This window comes from Lepidochelys kempii, chromosome 27, assembly GCF_965140285.1.
Source record: "Lepidochelys kempii isolate rLepKem1 chromosome 27, rLepKem1.hap1, whole genome shotgun sequence".
NCBI lineage: Eukaryota > Metazoa > Chordata > Testudines > Cheloniidae > Lepidochelys > Lepidochelys kempii.
The window spans coordinates 18,681,493-18,695,245 of record NC_136406.1 but is presented as its reverse complement, the minus strand read 5'-3'; the positions used below and the strand labels follow the sequence as shown (position 1 = coordinate 18,695,245).

Here is a 13,753-nt window from a genome sequence, read left to right as displayed (position 1 = left end):
GGGCATCACAGGTACCTTTTTTGTGTTTTGTCAGATCTGCAGTGAAAGTGTTCTTAAAACGAACAACAGGTACTGAGTCATCATCCGAGACTGCTGTAACGTGGAATATATGGCAGAATGTGAGTAAAACAGAGCAGAAGACATACAGTTCTCCCCCAAGGAGTTCAGTCACAAATTTAATTAATGCATTTTTTTTTTAAATGAGCGTCACCAGCATGGAAGCATGTCCTCTGGAATGGTGTCCAAAGCATGAATGGGCATACAAATGTTTAGCATATCTGGCACATAAATACCTTGCAATGCCTGTTATAAAACTGCCATGAGAACACCGGTTCTCACTTTCAGGTGACATTGTAAATAAGAAGCGGGCAGCATTATCTCCCATACATGTACACAAACTTGTTTGTCTTAGCAATTGACTGAACAAGAAGTAGGAATGAGTGGACTTGTAGGCACTAAAGTTTTACTTCTTTTTTTTTTGAAGTTATGTAACAAATGCTACATTTGTAAGCTGTACTTTCATGATAGAGATTGCACTACAGTACCTGTATGATGTGAATTGAAAAATGCTATTTCTTTTATCATTTTTACAGTGCATATATTTGTAATAAATATAAAATGAGCAAGGTACACTTTGTAGTCTGTGTTGTAATTGTATATCAATCCAAAATATTTAACAAATTTCAATTGGTATTCTATTGTTTAACAGTGCGATTAAAACTGCAGTTAATTGTGATTAATTTTTAGAGTTAATCATGTGAGTTAACTGCAATTAATTGACAACCCTAGAAAAATCATCATCTTAAAATTCTGAGTTATCAACTAAACTTCATCCAAGTGAGTTTTATGCCAGTTGAAACAATGACTTGAAAAATTAGCTGGATCATACAATTTAATGCAAAATAAATAGATACCATATTTAAAAGTGTAGAGATCATATTTTCACACTTTAACACCAAACAGGTTTATAAAAAATAAGAATGGTCTCAAATGGTCTCCATCCATCTCACCCAAGTTTTCTTCAAGTTTGGAAAAAGGTTAATAAAGTCTCACTTTAGGTTGTGGAATTTCTATCACTGGAGGTTTTTAAGAGCAGGTTAGATAAACATCTGCCAGGGAAGGTCTGGATAATACTTAGTCCTGCCTCAGTGCAGAGGGCTGGACTAGATGATCTATCAAGGTCCCTTCCAGTCCTACATTTCTATCGTCTATGATTTTAATTAAACTTTGCCTTCTGTAACAATTGTCTGTCTGTAACTCTACCCATAAGAGTGAAGAACCACCACAGAGGTCATGGGACTGTAAATCAGCAGTAACATGAGAGAGACAAGGCCAGATTATGGATTATAAAGCCAGAAGGAACCATTATGATCATCTATGTCTGACCTCCTGCATAACACAGGCCATAAGTCTTCCCTTAATTCTTGTTTGAACTAGAGTATGTATTCTTTAGAAAAATATCCCACTCTTAATTTTAAAATTTCAAGTGATGGAGAATCCACACAACCTTTGTAAATTGTTCTACTGGTTTATGACCCTCTCTGTTAAAAATGTGCCTCATTTCTAGTCTGATTCAGTCTAGCGTCATCTTCCAGCCTTTGGATCTTATTATACCTTTGTCTGCTAGATTGAAGAGCCCTCTTATCTACACAGGGAACAGAAATTTAACTGAGCAAGTTAACCTCCTCTTTGTTAAGCTAAACAGATGGAACTCCTTGATTCTTTTGCCGTTAGACATGTTTTCAATTGGTTTTTCTCTGAAGCATGCCCCAGTTTATCAACATCCTTCCTGTGTAGACCAGAACTGGACACAGTATTCCAGGAGAGGTCACAGAAGTGCCAAATATAGAGGAAATATAACCTCCCTACTCGATTGTCTCCTATTAATACATCCAAGTATTGCATTACTGCTTTTGGCCACAATCTCTCACAGGGAGCTCATGTTCAGTTGATTATCCAGCAGCTACTAAAGTTAGACATTTTTAAATTAGCAGTTCTGGATAACTTGCTATCAAGAGTCTTAAAAGAGCTGACTGAGCTTGCTGGACCATTAATGTTGATTTTCAGTAACTCCTGGTACACCAAAGAAGTTCCAGAAGACAGGAAGAAAGGTACTGTTGTACCAATATTTTAAAAGAGTGAATGGGCCAACCAAGCTAATTATAGGTCTATCAGGCAGACACTTCTCACAAGCAAGATAATGAAGCAGCTGATACAGGACTCAATAAAAAATTAAAGGAGGGTAATATAATAAATGCCAATCAACATAGGTTTACGGAAAATAGATCCTGTCAAATGGACTTGATTTTTTTTTTTTATGAGATGACAAATTTGGTTGATAAAGGTATTAGTGTTGATGTAATATACTTAGACTTCTGTAAGGCAGGTGACTTGGTACCACACATCATTTAGCTTAAAAAACTAGAATAATATAAAATTAACGTGGCACACATTAAATGGATTAAAAACTGGCTAACTGATAGGTCTCAAGATCACCATTGAGCAAGTGTGTTTCTAATGGGGTCCTGTGGGGATCAGTTTTTGGCCCTATGCTATTTAACATTTTTATCAATGACCAGGATGAAAACATAAAATCACTGATAAAGTTTTCAGATGGCACAAATATTGGGGGAATGATAAATAATTAAGAGGACAGGTCTCTGATACAGAGTGATCTGAACCGCTTGGTAAGCGGGGTGCAGGCAAACTATGTGTTTTAATATGGCCAAATAAGTCATACATCTAGGAACAAAGACTATAGGCCATACTTAGAAAATGAGGGACTCCTTCCTGGGAAGTAGTTACTTTTAAAAAGATTTGGGGGTCATGGTGCATCATCAGCTGAACATGAGTTCCCAGAGTGATGCTGTAGCAAAAAGGGCTATTGCAATCCTTGGATGTATTGCCAGAGGAATATTGAGTAGGAGTAGGGAGATTACATTACTTCTGTATTTGGCACTGGTGCAACCGCTATTGGAATACTGAATTCTGGTCTCCACAATTCAAAAAAGATGTTGATACATTGGAGAGAGTTCAGAGAAGAGCCATTAGAATGATTAAAGGATTATAAAACCTGCTTTACAGTGGAAGACTTGAGGATCTCAGTCTCTTCAGCTTAACAGAGAAAAGGGTAAGAGGTGACTTGATCATAGTCTATAAGTACCTACATGGGGAAGAAATATTCGATAATGGGCTCTTCAATCCAGCAGACAAACGTATAACAAGATCCAGTGGTTTGAAGTTGAAGCTAGACAAATTCAAGACTAGAAATAAGATGTAAATTTTTACTACTGAGGGTACTTAACCACTGGAACAACTTACCAAAGGTTCTGGTGGATTCTCCATCACTTGCAATTTTTAAATCAAAACTGGATTTTGTTTTAAAAAGATATGGTCTAGTTGAAAGAGGAATTTCTGAGGGGAAGTTCTATGGCCTGTGTTATACAGGAGATAAGACTATGTGATCACAATGGTCCCTTCTGTGAATCTATGAAATCTATGAAACTGACTTGAATGTCTTGTAACAGGGCTTCTTCTCCGCCTCGGTGGGTCCCGTGCTTTCTTCTAGCAGTGGGTCAGGATAGTGTCTCATCTCTCAGAATTCCCCCCCCCCTCAGTTTATAGTGGGTGGGGAAATTCAGTCTCCAAGCACCCCTCCTGTTTCTGGTCCTGCTAGGCCCTTACTGCTTTACTGGGGCTTCTGGCCTCCTCGGTGGACATCCAGTGAGAGGAAAAGGGGGTGGGAGGTGGGGCCCAGTCCCGCCCTCTACTCCAGGTCCCAACAAGTAGCCACCTCATGCTGCCAGTTCCCAGGGTTACTTCCCTGGGTTACTTCCCCACTCCCCTTGTCTTATTGTCCCCACTTTGCTTGGGCGGGGTTCCTCTCGACCCTCCTGCCAGGGGAGGGAGTTCCCCTAGTCTCTGGTAGCCCTTACAGGTGTGGCAGCACCACACCAAATGCACGGCTCAGTCTCTCCCCTTCTGGCAGGGTCCTTTTCTTCAGATCTTTAGACCTGGAAGGGTCCTTAGCTCCTGTTTAGGGTAGGGTTTCTCCCCAATCTCTATGCCTGCTGGGTTCTCCCCTGGTCCTTGTCAGCTTCCACACCGCTCTCCAACAGCTCGCCTCTGCTCTCAATGCCCATCACCCACACTGACTGGCCGGGGGATTCTGGCAGCTTAATTAGGTCCAGGTGTCCTAATTAACCTGAAGTAACCCCTGCTTAGTTACCAGGGGAAGAGGGACCTGCTTATCCTGAGGCTAATATACCTTCCTTCCTGCACTCTCCTGTAGCCGTCTGTCCTGACCCTGTCACAATCTGAAAAAGTGCAAGCTGAAACAAACTGACTTGGTTTTTGTAACCCTCTTTTGTATATGTTTGACGGGGCATACCAGCCTTTGGGGCCCCCTACTGAACTCCTCCCCATGAAACAGTTCTCTATGAGAAAAAGAGCAGCCATATTGGGAACCAGTGAGATCTGGTTAGGGTGACCAGATGTCCAGTTTTTTGGGTCTCTCTTATATAGCCTCCTATTACCCCCCACCCCAGTCCCGATTTTTCACATTTCCTGTCTGGTCACCCTAGATCTGGTTCTCCAGCCACCAGAAGGGCTGGAGACCAGCAACAGTCAATCCAGGCCCAGAAGGCCAAAATAAAAGGATCTGTTTGCTGTCAGTGTCAGCAAGGCAGCTCCTGGCTGGAGCCAGAGAAGCAAGGAAGGACATTGCTGAGGTCACAGCCAGAGGAGCCAGCGAGCCAGTGCCCATTACTGGCCACAGTTGGGGGCAGGAGTTCAAGATTCAATTTCAGAGAGGGAATTTCATCCAGAAGGGCGAGAAACAATTTTGGTTATAACTGGCCTAAAGGGCAAGGAACTGCTTCTATTTTGAGTCTGTTATACCCTGGAAGGCTTTTGAACTGTGACACCTGGCTGGAGGGCTGAGCTACAGAAGACTCACAGAGGCTGACTGACAGCATGCAGAGGGTGCTGGGAGCTGCAGAGAGCAGCAACACCATGCTAGCATGTAAAGTGGTGCTCAAAAAGGTGACTGCAACCCATCACAATACAGTTGTCTACAATTCACTCCAAAGCTGATTCTGGCATCTCTATTGCAACATTATACTATTCAGCAATGTTGCTAGGCAGCTTCACATACCACAGATGAGTAATCAGCCACCGTTATATGATGGCACTTTTGTAATCTGAGTGCTCTGGGACAAACAGCACACATCCAATAAAATATCACACTTTAGATAGACATACCTTTTTAAAACAGCAAAGCCTTCAGAACTCCTGTCCCTCACTGAAACTGTGTGTGGAAACATTGTGTTCATTGGCTAAATATGGGTCCCCTTAAAAGTATAAAAGTGTGATAAAGGATATCTCTCAGCATTGCTTAACTCTGATAGAATTAAAGCTCCATCTAATCATGTGCAAGAGAAGTGAAGCAAGATCAGCTGTCAGCATGACTGGACAAAGCACAATTGGAAGAGCACAAATTGCAAGAAACACAGGACCTTCTTGGTAACTGTGTCATTTTCTGGTATGATAAGAGTGTAATGTGGCACTAAGGATGTGAGTAAACTCACCATCTTGGAGTGTCCATAAATTATGAGTGATATATTATACATGTATCACTCCACCAGTGTAAAGCTGCCCAAAAGCTGACTTACTAGCCACAAGAGGGTCCCCCAGCACATGGGGGACCTCAGATGGTGCAGAGCCACTGCAGGGTCCATGCCAACCCTCCACCCACCCCACAACTGGAGTGGGGGGTATGGCTTGGGATAAGAGTGTGACCTAGGTGCTTGTGTGCCCCAGCTGCCATCTGGAGCAAGGGATAGCTGGAAAACGTAAAGATACCTTCAGGCTACTCTAAACATATGTTAGGAGACTCGTGAAGTGCTCAGCCAGGATAGTATGGAGGGGAACACAAAGGACTGCTAAGCACTCTTTCTTCAGAATTGCATCAAGCACACTTTAGCTGCAGTTGAGGATCTGGGCCCTTATCAGCCTACTAGCATAGTCTGACAACAACATAATTCCAGAATTTTCTGCTTTTGGAGGTTGCCAGACACAATGATGCACACTGAGTTTGGAATCAACGCAGGTACCTACAATGCATATATTACCGAATAGCTGCTAAACCCTGACTTTACAATGGACAGCTACACTTAGACTTCTTTGGACTGTAAACTTTGCTCCAATTACATGTTTTACTTTCACATTGCAGAATCATAGAAACATAGGGATGGAAGGGACCTCAAGAAGTCATCAAGCCCAACCCCCTGCTCTGATGCAGGACCAAGTAAATCTGGACTGTCCCAGACAGGTGTTTATCCAACCTGTTTCTAAAAGCCTCCAATGATGGGGATTCCACAATCTCCCTTGGAAGCTGGTTCCAGAGCCTAATTACTCTTATAGTTAGAAAGTTTTTCATAAGGTCAAACCTAAAATTGCTTGCTGCAGATTATGCCCATTACTTCTTGTCCCACCTTCAATAGACATGGAGAACAATTGATCACCATCCTCTTTGGAACAGCCCTTACCATATTTGAAAACTGTTAACAGGTTCCACCCTACCACCCAGTCTTTTTCCAAGACTAAACATGCCCCCTTTTTAAAAACTTTTCCTCATAGGTCAAGTTTACTAAAACTTTTTTCTAATTTGTCCACATCTTTCGAAAGTGTGGCCCCCAGAACTGGACACTGTACTCCGGCTGAGGCCTCAAGTGCCAAGTACAGCAAGACAGTTACCTCCCATGTCTTACATATGACACTCCTGTTAATACACACCAGAATTATATTAGTTTTCACAACTGCATCCCATTGTTAATTCATATTCAGTTTGTGATCCACTATAAAACCCCAGATTCTTTTCAAAAGTATTACCACCTAGTCAGTTATTCACCATTTTGTAGTTGTGCATTTGATTTTTTTCTTCCTAAATGAAGTACTTTGCACTTGTTTACTGAATTTCATCTTGTTGAATTCAGACCAATTCTTCAATTTGTCAAGGTAGTTTTGAATTTTAATCCTGTCCTCCAAAGTGCTTTCAACCCCTCCCAGCTTGGTGTCATGTACGTATTCTGTAAGCACTCTCTTCACTCCATTATTCAAGTCATTAATGAAAATATTGACTAATACTGGACCTAGGACTGACCCCTGCGGCACCCCTCTAGATACAGCCTCCCAGTTTGGCAATGAACCACTTATAGCTGTTCTTTGAGTAAGGTCTCTCAAACAGTTGTGCACCCACCTTATAATAATTTAATCTAGATCACATTTCCTTTGTTTGCATATGAGTTTGTCATGTGGTACTATGTCAAAAAGCTTACTAAAATCATGATATATAACACCTACTGCTCCCCCATCCACTATTTTGATAATCAAATTGCCTGCAGCAATTTTCCTTCTTTTATTTGGCCAAACTAGTTCCCTCAAATGATAGTAGAAATGCTGGGTGGAACAGTAAGTTTGTCGTCTTTTATCTCCTGTCAAATTAATGGTGTAAAACATGCTTACTGTAGCTGGTATTCATAGAAGAGTACTGGCTCATCTTTTAGTTGGAATCAAGAGATTTTACCCCCTCAATAATGCTTAGTTTTATACTGGTTTACTGATAAAACCATCCTAAAGGAATCCACTAGGCTAGTAAACCAGTCAAAGAAGGAAATTAGGCTGGTTTGGCATGATTTGTTATTCACAAATTCATGCTGACTATTTCTTAGAACCCTATTATCCTCTAAGTGCTTACAAACTGATTGTTAGTAATTTGTTCCAATATCTTTCCAAGTCCAGGTATCAAAGTTAGGCTGATTGGTCTATAATTCCCGGGGTCCTCTTTCTTCCCCTTTTTAAAAACAGGTACAATGTTTGCTCTTCTCTAGTCCTTTGGGACCTCACCCATCCTTCAGGAGTGCTCAAAGATAATTGCTAAGAGTTCTGAGATTGCTTCAGCTAATTCCCTAAGTATCATAGGATTAATCTAATCAGGCCCTGACAACTTGAATACATCTAATTTATCTAAATATTCTTTAACTTGTTCTTACCCTATTTTGGCTTGCATTCCTTTCTCCTTGTTGTTAATATTAATTTTGTAAAGACTGAAGCAAAATAGGCATCAAACACCTCAGCCTTCTTAATGTTGTCAGTTATTAGCTCTCCTTCCCCACTAAGTGGAGGACTTACACTTTCTTTTGTCTTTCTCTTGCTCCTAATATACGTAAAGATCCCCTTATTACCACCTTTTATGTCCCTTGCTAGGTGCAACTCATTTTGTGCCTTAGCCTCTCTGATTTTGTCCCTACACACTTGTGCTATTCTTTTGTACTCCTCCTCAGCAATTTGTCCATGCATCCGATGAAGTGAGCTGTAGCTCACGAAAGCTCATGCTCAAATAAATTGGTTAGTCTCTAAGGTGCCACAAGTACTCCTTTTCTTTTTGCGAATACAGACTAACACGGCTGTTACTCTGAAACCTGTCACTTTTTGTAGGATTCTTTACTGATCATCAGGTCACTAAAGAGCTCCTAATGGAGCCATATTGGCCTCTTAACATTCTTCCTATCTTTCCTTCGCATCAGGATAGTTTGGAGTTGTGCCTTTAATATTGTCTCCCTAAGAAACCGCTAGCTCTCTTGAACACCCTTTCCCCTTAGATTGTCTTCCCATGGGATCTTACCTACCATTTCTCTGAGATTGTTAAAGTCTGGTATTTTAAAGTCAATTGTCCTCTCGTTCCTTCCCTTCCTTAGAATCATTAAATCAATCATTGCCACTCCATTTTCCGCTGCTCTACTCTTCACCTTCTCCTCATCCCATCCCATCTCTTCTCTCCCTTCTTCTGTTAATACCATTTCCTACCACTTCCCCTGCAAAATAAATAAATAAAGACTCTGAAAAAATAAGCAGCGCTAGCCTTCATCCCTGCCATTTACAGGTAGGCTGTATCCCTTCCCAAATAACCAGTCTGTTTTTTTTTTAAATTTTTTAGACTCTGAACTCTTTGGCACAGGGACCCTGTTCTTACTCTGTACGCACCCAGTACAATGGGATCCCATCCCAATAAATAAAACTGTCTGCAATGCAGACTGTTTCCATAATACAATTTCTTGTTTTAAATATACAGATTTAATCAAAATATAATTTGCATAATGTTTGTCAACAGGAATCATGGGAATCCCTTTTTCTGTAAAAGGAATTGCAGATGGATGGATGTAAGCAAGGAAGCTCTCTCATACTTAGGCTTGGAAGGATTGGATTTTTATCAATAAATGGCCATAAATGTCATTTCAGTGAACACACAAAATGATGAAAAAATATTTCCATAAATTATCATAGAAATTTATAGATAAGCAAAGCAAGAAAAATGCTGCTTGAGAATTTATTAGAGTCCCACCTTACTGTATACAACATGTTGTAATGAATGTTGCAAAAAGCACACATTTACAGCTCTGCTAAAACAGCCAGCTTATAAAGCTTTAACTTTTTGAATCTCAGTGTCTGGCATTAAATAATTGTCTGAGCTACCACTAACTTCCTACAACTGTGAAAATTTAGATACTAATAGAAAAAATGCTTAAAATGAACAATATCATCAATAAAAATGGTAAAGAGACAAAACTTAAATTCTATCAAGTCTACACCAGCAATGCTTAGAAGTCAGGAGATTTCCAGTTGGTGTCAAGCCCCTGCTACTGTAGCTTGGACTGTAAAACAGTTGGACATAAAGTTCCAAAGAAAGTTTCCTAAACACTGTTTCCTAACAACTATATTCAGACCTTTGACTGAATTCACAGAATAAATTCATTTATCTGGATTTAAGTGCAGAGTGCTTTGAAATGGCACAAACATAGAAATCTGCCTTTTTTGTTGATATATAAATTGCCAGTCTGTGTGCCAAACTACAGGATTTGTCCAAAGATGAGTTTGATTCAAAGGTTTCTTGAGGGCGGAAGATCAGGAGACTGCTGAATCCAATGTTACCATAGACTAGGGTCTAGTTAATATAATACTCCCCCTTGGTTACTAACTACTACCCCATCCAAAAATTCCACATTTTGATAATCAAACTGCATGCAGCAATTTTCCTTCTTTTATTTGGCCAAACTAGTTAGCAAATTCCCTCAAATGATAACAGAAATGCGGGATGGAACAGTAAGTTTTTTGTCTTTTATCTCCTGTCAGATTAATGGTATAAAACATGCTTACTGTAGCTGGTATTCATAGAAGAGTACTAGTTCATCTTTTAGTTGGAATCAAGAGATTTCACCCCTCAATAATGCTTAGTTTTGTACTGGTTTACTGATAAAATCATCCTAAAGGAGTCTCTTTGTGAATTTCAGCATAACTTTAAAAATGGAAAATCCCATCTAACTCATCTGCAGAAATTGTTAGTCTCTGCTCTTTAGAGATGGACTCTTTCTTTAGTATTTTATCCTTCCATGTTATTCTTGTGTTTTAAGAAGACACTGTTACATGAGAAAACAGAACAAAGCTTGCCAATGTGCAAATCTCTAACAGTGATAGGAAAATCCTTACAGGATGGGTCAAAAAAACAGGCTAACTCTCTTAAAGAAACTTGCATCCAAGTGTAAAGCAGAGAAGCTTTGGGGTTTATTCTCTGTAATGGTTCATATTACTTCTATGATTAATACTATGAATATCAGTTTTTAATCATTTTTATATTTCCAAACACCTGCAAGTAACAAATAGTACATTTCTGGGGATCACCCAGTAAGGGGTTCTGTCAGCACCTGCTTTGAAGCTTTGGATGCCTTAATGCTATGCTGTTATGGCTTAGAGTTCTGACACCAGTAGCCAGCCTACAAGTTTAAAATCTCAACCCTGGCTTCCACCTACCCTTTTATTTCTTGCAGGGTGACCTCACTAACCCTTCTGATCCCAAGCCCCCCCAAATCAGTTTCCCTGATTTCTTAACTACCAGATATTCAGACTTTTGCCCTCTAGTTTGTCATGCCCCAAAGAGTAAAACCTGAACCCAGTTCGCAGTTCACTTAGGGACACATATTCCACACAGTTTGCATACCAGAGACTTGCTTGGGATAAAAAAAACAAAACAAAAAAAATTTAATAGAAAAGAAATCATAGATTCAAAGATGAAATAGTAAGGAAAAGCGAACACATACAAGTTACACAGAACATAAACAAAGACAAAATCTCAGGCTTTACACTTCTATATTAGCTAAATTTCCTTTTCTAATACACCTTTCCTATTGCCTCTGAACAGTTTCCAAGCATGCTGTATGTCCTAGATGGCATCCAATCTTTCAGGGACAGCACCCTTGCTTAAATGCTGGCCTTCAGTTTCTGGATACATTTCACTTTTAACAGGACCTTAATGGTCCAGTATTGTCTTTCCCTAGGTTGTAGGATGCTAGGTGCTTGAACTTAGTTTTGTGAAAACAACTAGCCTGGGCCCTACCTGATTATTTCATTCCCTGTTGTGAGATGAAACTGCAGTTGCATCCTAGTTACAATTACAGTGTTTTACAAGTGACCTGTACGCATCTCCTAATGACTCCCAAGTACAGATCATTACAAGCTCTCATAAAAAAGACCCCTTACTTTACAAACTCAGTAACATTGTACACGATCCCTGCAGGTTCAGCCCTGCTGTTCACCCATAGGGTATCTGGACCTGTTTGTCACAATTTCCTAGTGGTAATTGAATAGCTGCTGATTAATGTCTTCCTCAGTTTCACAACATACAGCGGAAAAGAGAAGTGCTCCCTGGAAGGTTCTATAAAGTTGCACTGGTTTGTGTTTCTGACTTAAAAAAACAAAACAAAAACAAAAACCACCACCACTGAAGGCACCAGGATGCAAATGTCCCCTCCCAATTTCTTGGGCCAAAATAAGGTTTTCATCCTTCCCTCAGACTTCCATTTTCAACTCCTCTCATATTCAACTCTCTCACTCATTTTCTGAGCACCCTGAAAAAGATTCCCACTTAGCTGCTTCAGAGTGCTCTACAGGTGCTACATCCTTCTCCCTGGCCCACCAAACAAACATTCAGCCTCAGAGACTAGTGAACAGAACCGAGTTTCCAGCTGCATAAATCGCTGGCGTTCGAGGGAAGGTGTAAGTGTCACCGCCCAGGTGAAAATCCGGCACAATCCCAAAGGGGCAAAGAACGTAAGGGGGGCGGTCACCCACTGGGTTTTGCCTCACTGTAAAGCTAAGTGTCACTGGAGGATGGTTAAAGGGTTAACCCACTGAGAATCAGACAGGCTGCCCGGTCCCATCCATTGTACAAACCTCTGAGGCAAAGCTCCAAGGACAGAGCAGGCCTGTGGCACGGGTCTGATAAAGTCACTGCTGCCTCTAACTGCTGGAGAAGTCTCCTGTGATTTAACCCTCTGGAGACTCTTTTCCAGTCCAGTCCCCATCCAGGCTAACTCGTCGCCAAAGCCATCCCCGCTCCCCGGCCCCTGTGCCCCCCGGCTCACCTTGATGAGCTTGCAGCGGATCTGAGCGGAGACCATGTGGCTGTTGCGCAGGTTGCCCACTCGGAACATGAGGCACAGCCTGCCGTCCCGCTGGGATATGACGGCGGCCCGGCTGAACATGAGGGTTTCGGCTCGCTTCTTGGGCTGGGACATCTTGATGAACATGCAGCCGATGAGGAAGGCGTCCACGATGGAGCCGAGCAGGGACTGGAAGAGGAAGAGCACGATGCCCTCGGGGCAGCGCTCGGTGATGTAGCGGTGCCCGTAGCCGATGGTGGCCTCGGTCTCGATGAAGAAGAGGAAGGCGGAGGGGAAGTTGTACACGTTGGCCACGCAGGGGTAGTAGCTCTGGTCGTGGGCGCGGTGCAGGTCGCCCCGCAGGTAGGCGATGCCCCACCACATGGAGGCCATGACCAGCCAGGCCACCGTGTAGGTCAGCAGGAAGATGAGCAGGTTCCAGCGCCACTTGAGGTCCACCAGCGTGGTGAAGAGGTCGGAGAGGTAGCGGCTGCTCTCGCCGCCCAGGTTCCCGTGCTGCACGTTGCAGCGCCCGTTCTTGTCCACGAAGCGCTGCCGCTTCCTGCGGGCGCTGCCCCGGGCGGAGCCCACTGCCTGGTACTCGTCCCAGAGGTGTCTGCGCACTGCCGACATGCCGCGCCGAGGGCCGGAGACCCGGGGGCGGGCCGGCGGATAGCTCCCCGGCTAGACAGGCCCTTTGTCTGGGGCGCCCCGCGCAGGGCTGCCTGCAGCAGCGGAGTCCGGGAGCGCAGGGATCTCTCCCCTGCGGGGGGCGAACGGTGCCCGCCGGGGGTCCGCCTTTTCTTTGTCCGGTACGCCTCGGAGCCGGGCTCCGCTCCCTGAGCGCCCCACCTTCCCGGGAGCGCTGCCTCCCGTCGGCGCTGCAGCCCAGGAGCGGAGCAGAGAGAGGCTCAGCCCGCGCGGCCGAGGCTCGGCAGGTTGTGGAGCCCGCAGGAAAGTGGCTGAGATGTGAACGTTGGGGGCGGGGAAGGGCTGTCACCCCCCCTCCCTACCCGTGTCTGATCTGCGCCCCCCAAGCCTCTGCACCTATCAGCGAGCGCAGCTCCTGCTGTCTGATCACCTGGGGAGGAGGCACGTCCAGATTCATGAAGCCACGGACCGGGGAAGAGAGCTACCCAGCCGCAGAGAATCCGGAGTAGGGCTGAGCCGGGGCTTCCCCTCACGCTGGTTATCAGAGGGGTGGGGGAAGTGAAGAATTTCTGACCCCCCACCCGGTCTGACTCTCCGGGATTTATTCTGCG

At 43.2% G+C, this 13,753-nt stretch overlaps 2 protein-coding genes and 1 long non-coding RNA gene across 7 annotated transcripts in view; 2 read left to right on the top strand and 1 right to left on the bottom strand.

Moving 5' to 3' along the window:
* Positions 1-118, top strand: part of LOC144929913 (uncharacterized) — a 24,312-nt gene extending 24,194 nt beyond the window's left edge. The window contains exon 3 of the long non-coding RNA XR_013635078.1: positions 35-118. This is a non-coding gene — a long non-coding RNA (uncharacterized LOC144929913). The remainder of the gene's footprint in view (positions 1-34) is intronic.
* MPP3 (MAGUK p55 scaffold protein 3) overlaps positions 1-13,753 on the top strand; it is a 111,564-nt gene that overhangs the window by 24,529 nt on the left and 73,282 nt on the right. The window lies entirely within an intron of this gene.
* Positions 1-13,753, bottom strand: part of LOC140903925 (G protein-activated inward rectifier potassium channel 1) — a 21,661-nt gene extending 7,908 nt beyond the window's left edge. Inside the window, exon 1 of one of the 2 annotated variants that reach the window (XM_073325903.2) lies at positions 12,474-13,753. In XM_073325903.2, coding sequence (XP_073182004.1) covers positions 12,474-13,124 — 651 coding nt within the window. In that variant the 5' untranslated portion in view covers positions 13,125-13,753. The remainder of the gene's footprint in view (positions 1-12,473) is intronic. The other variant, XM_073325902.2, reaches the window with a different exon arrangement.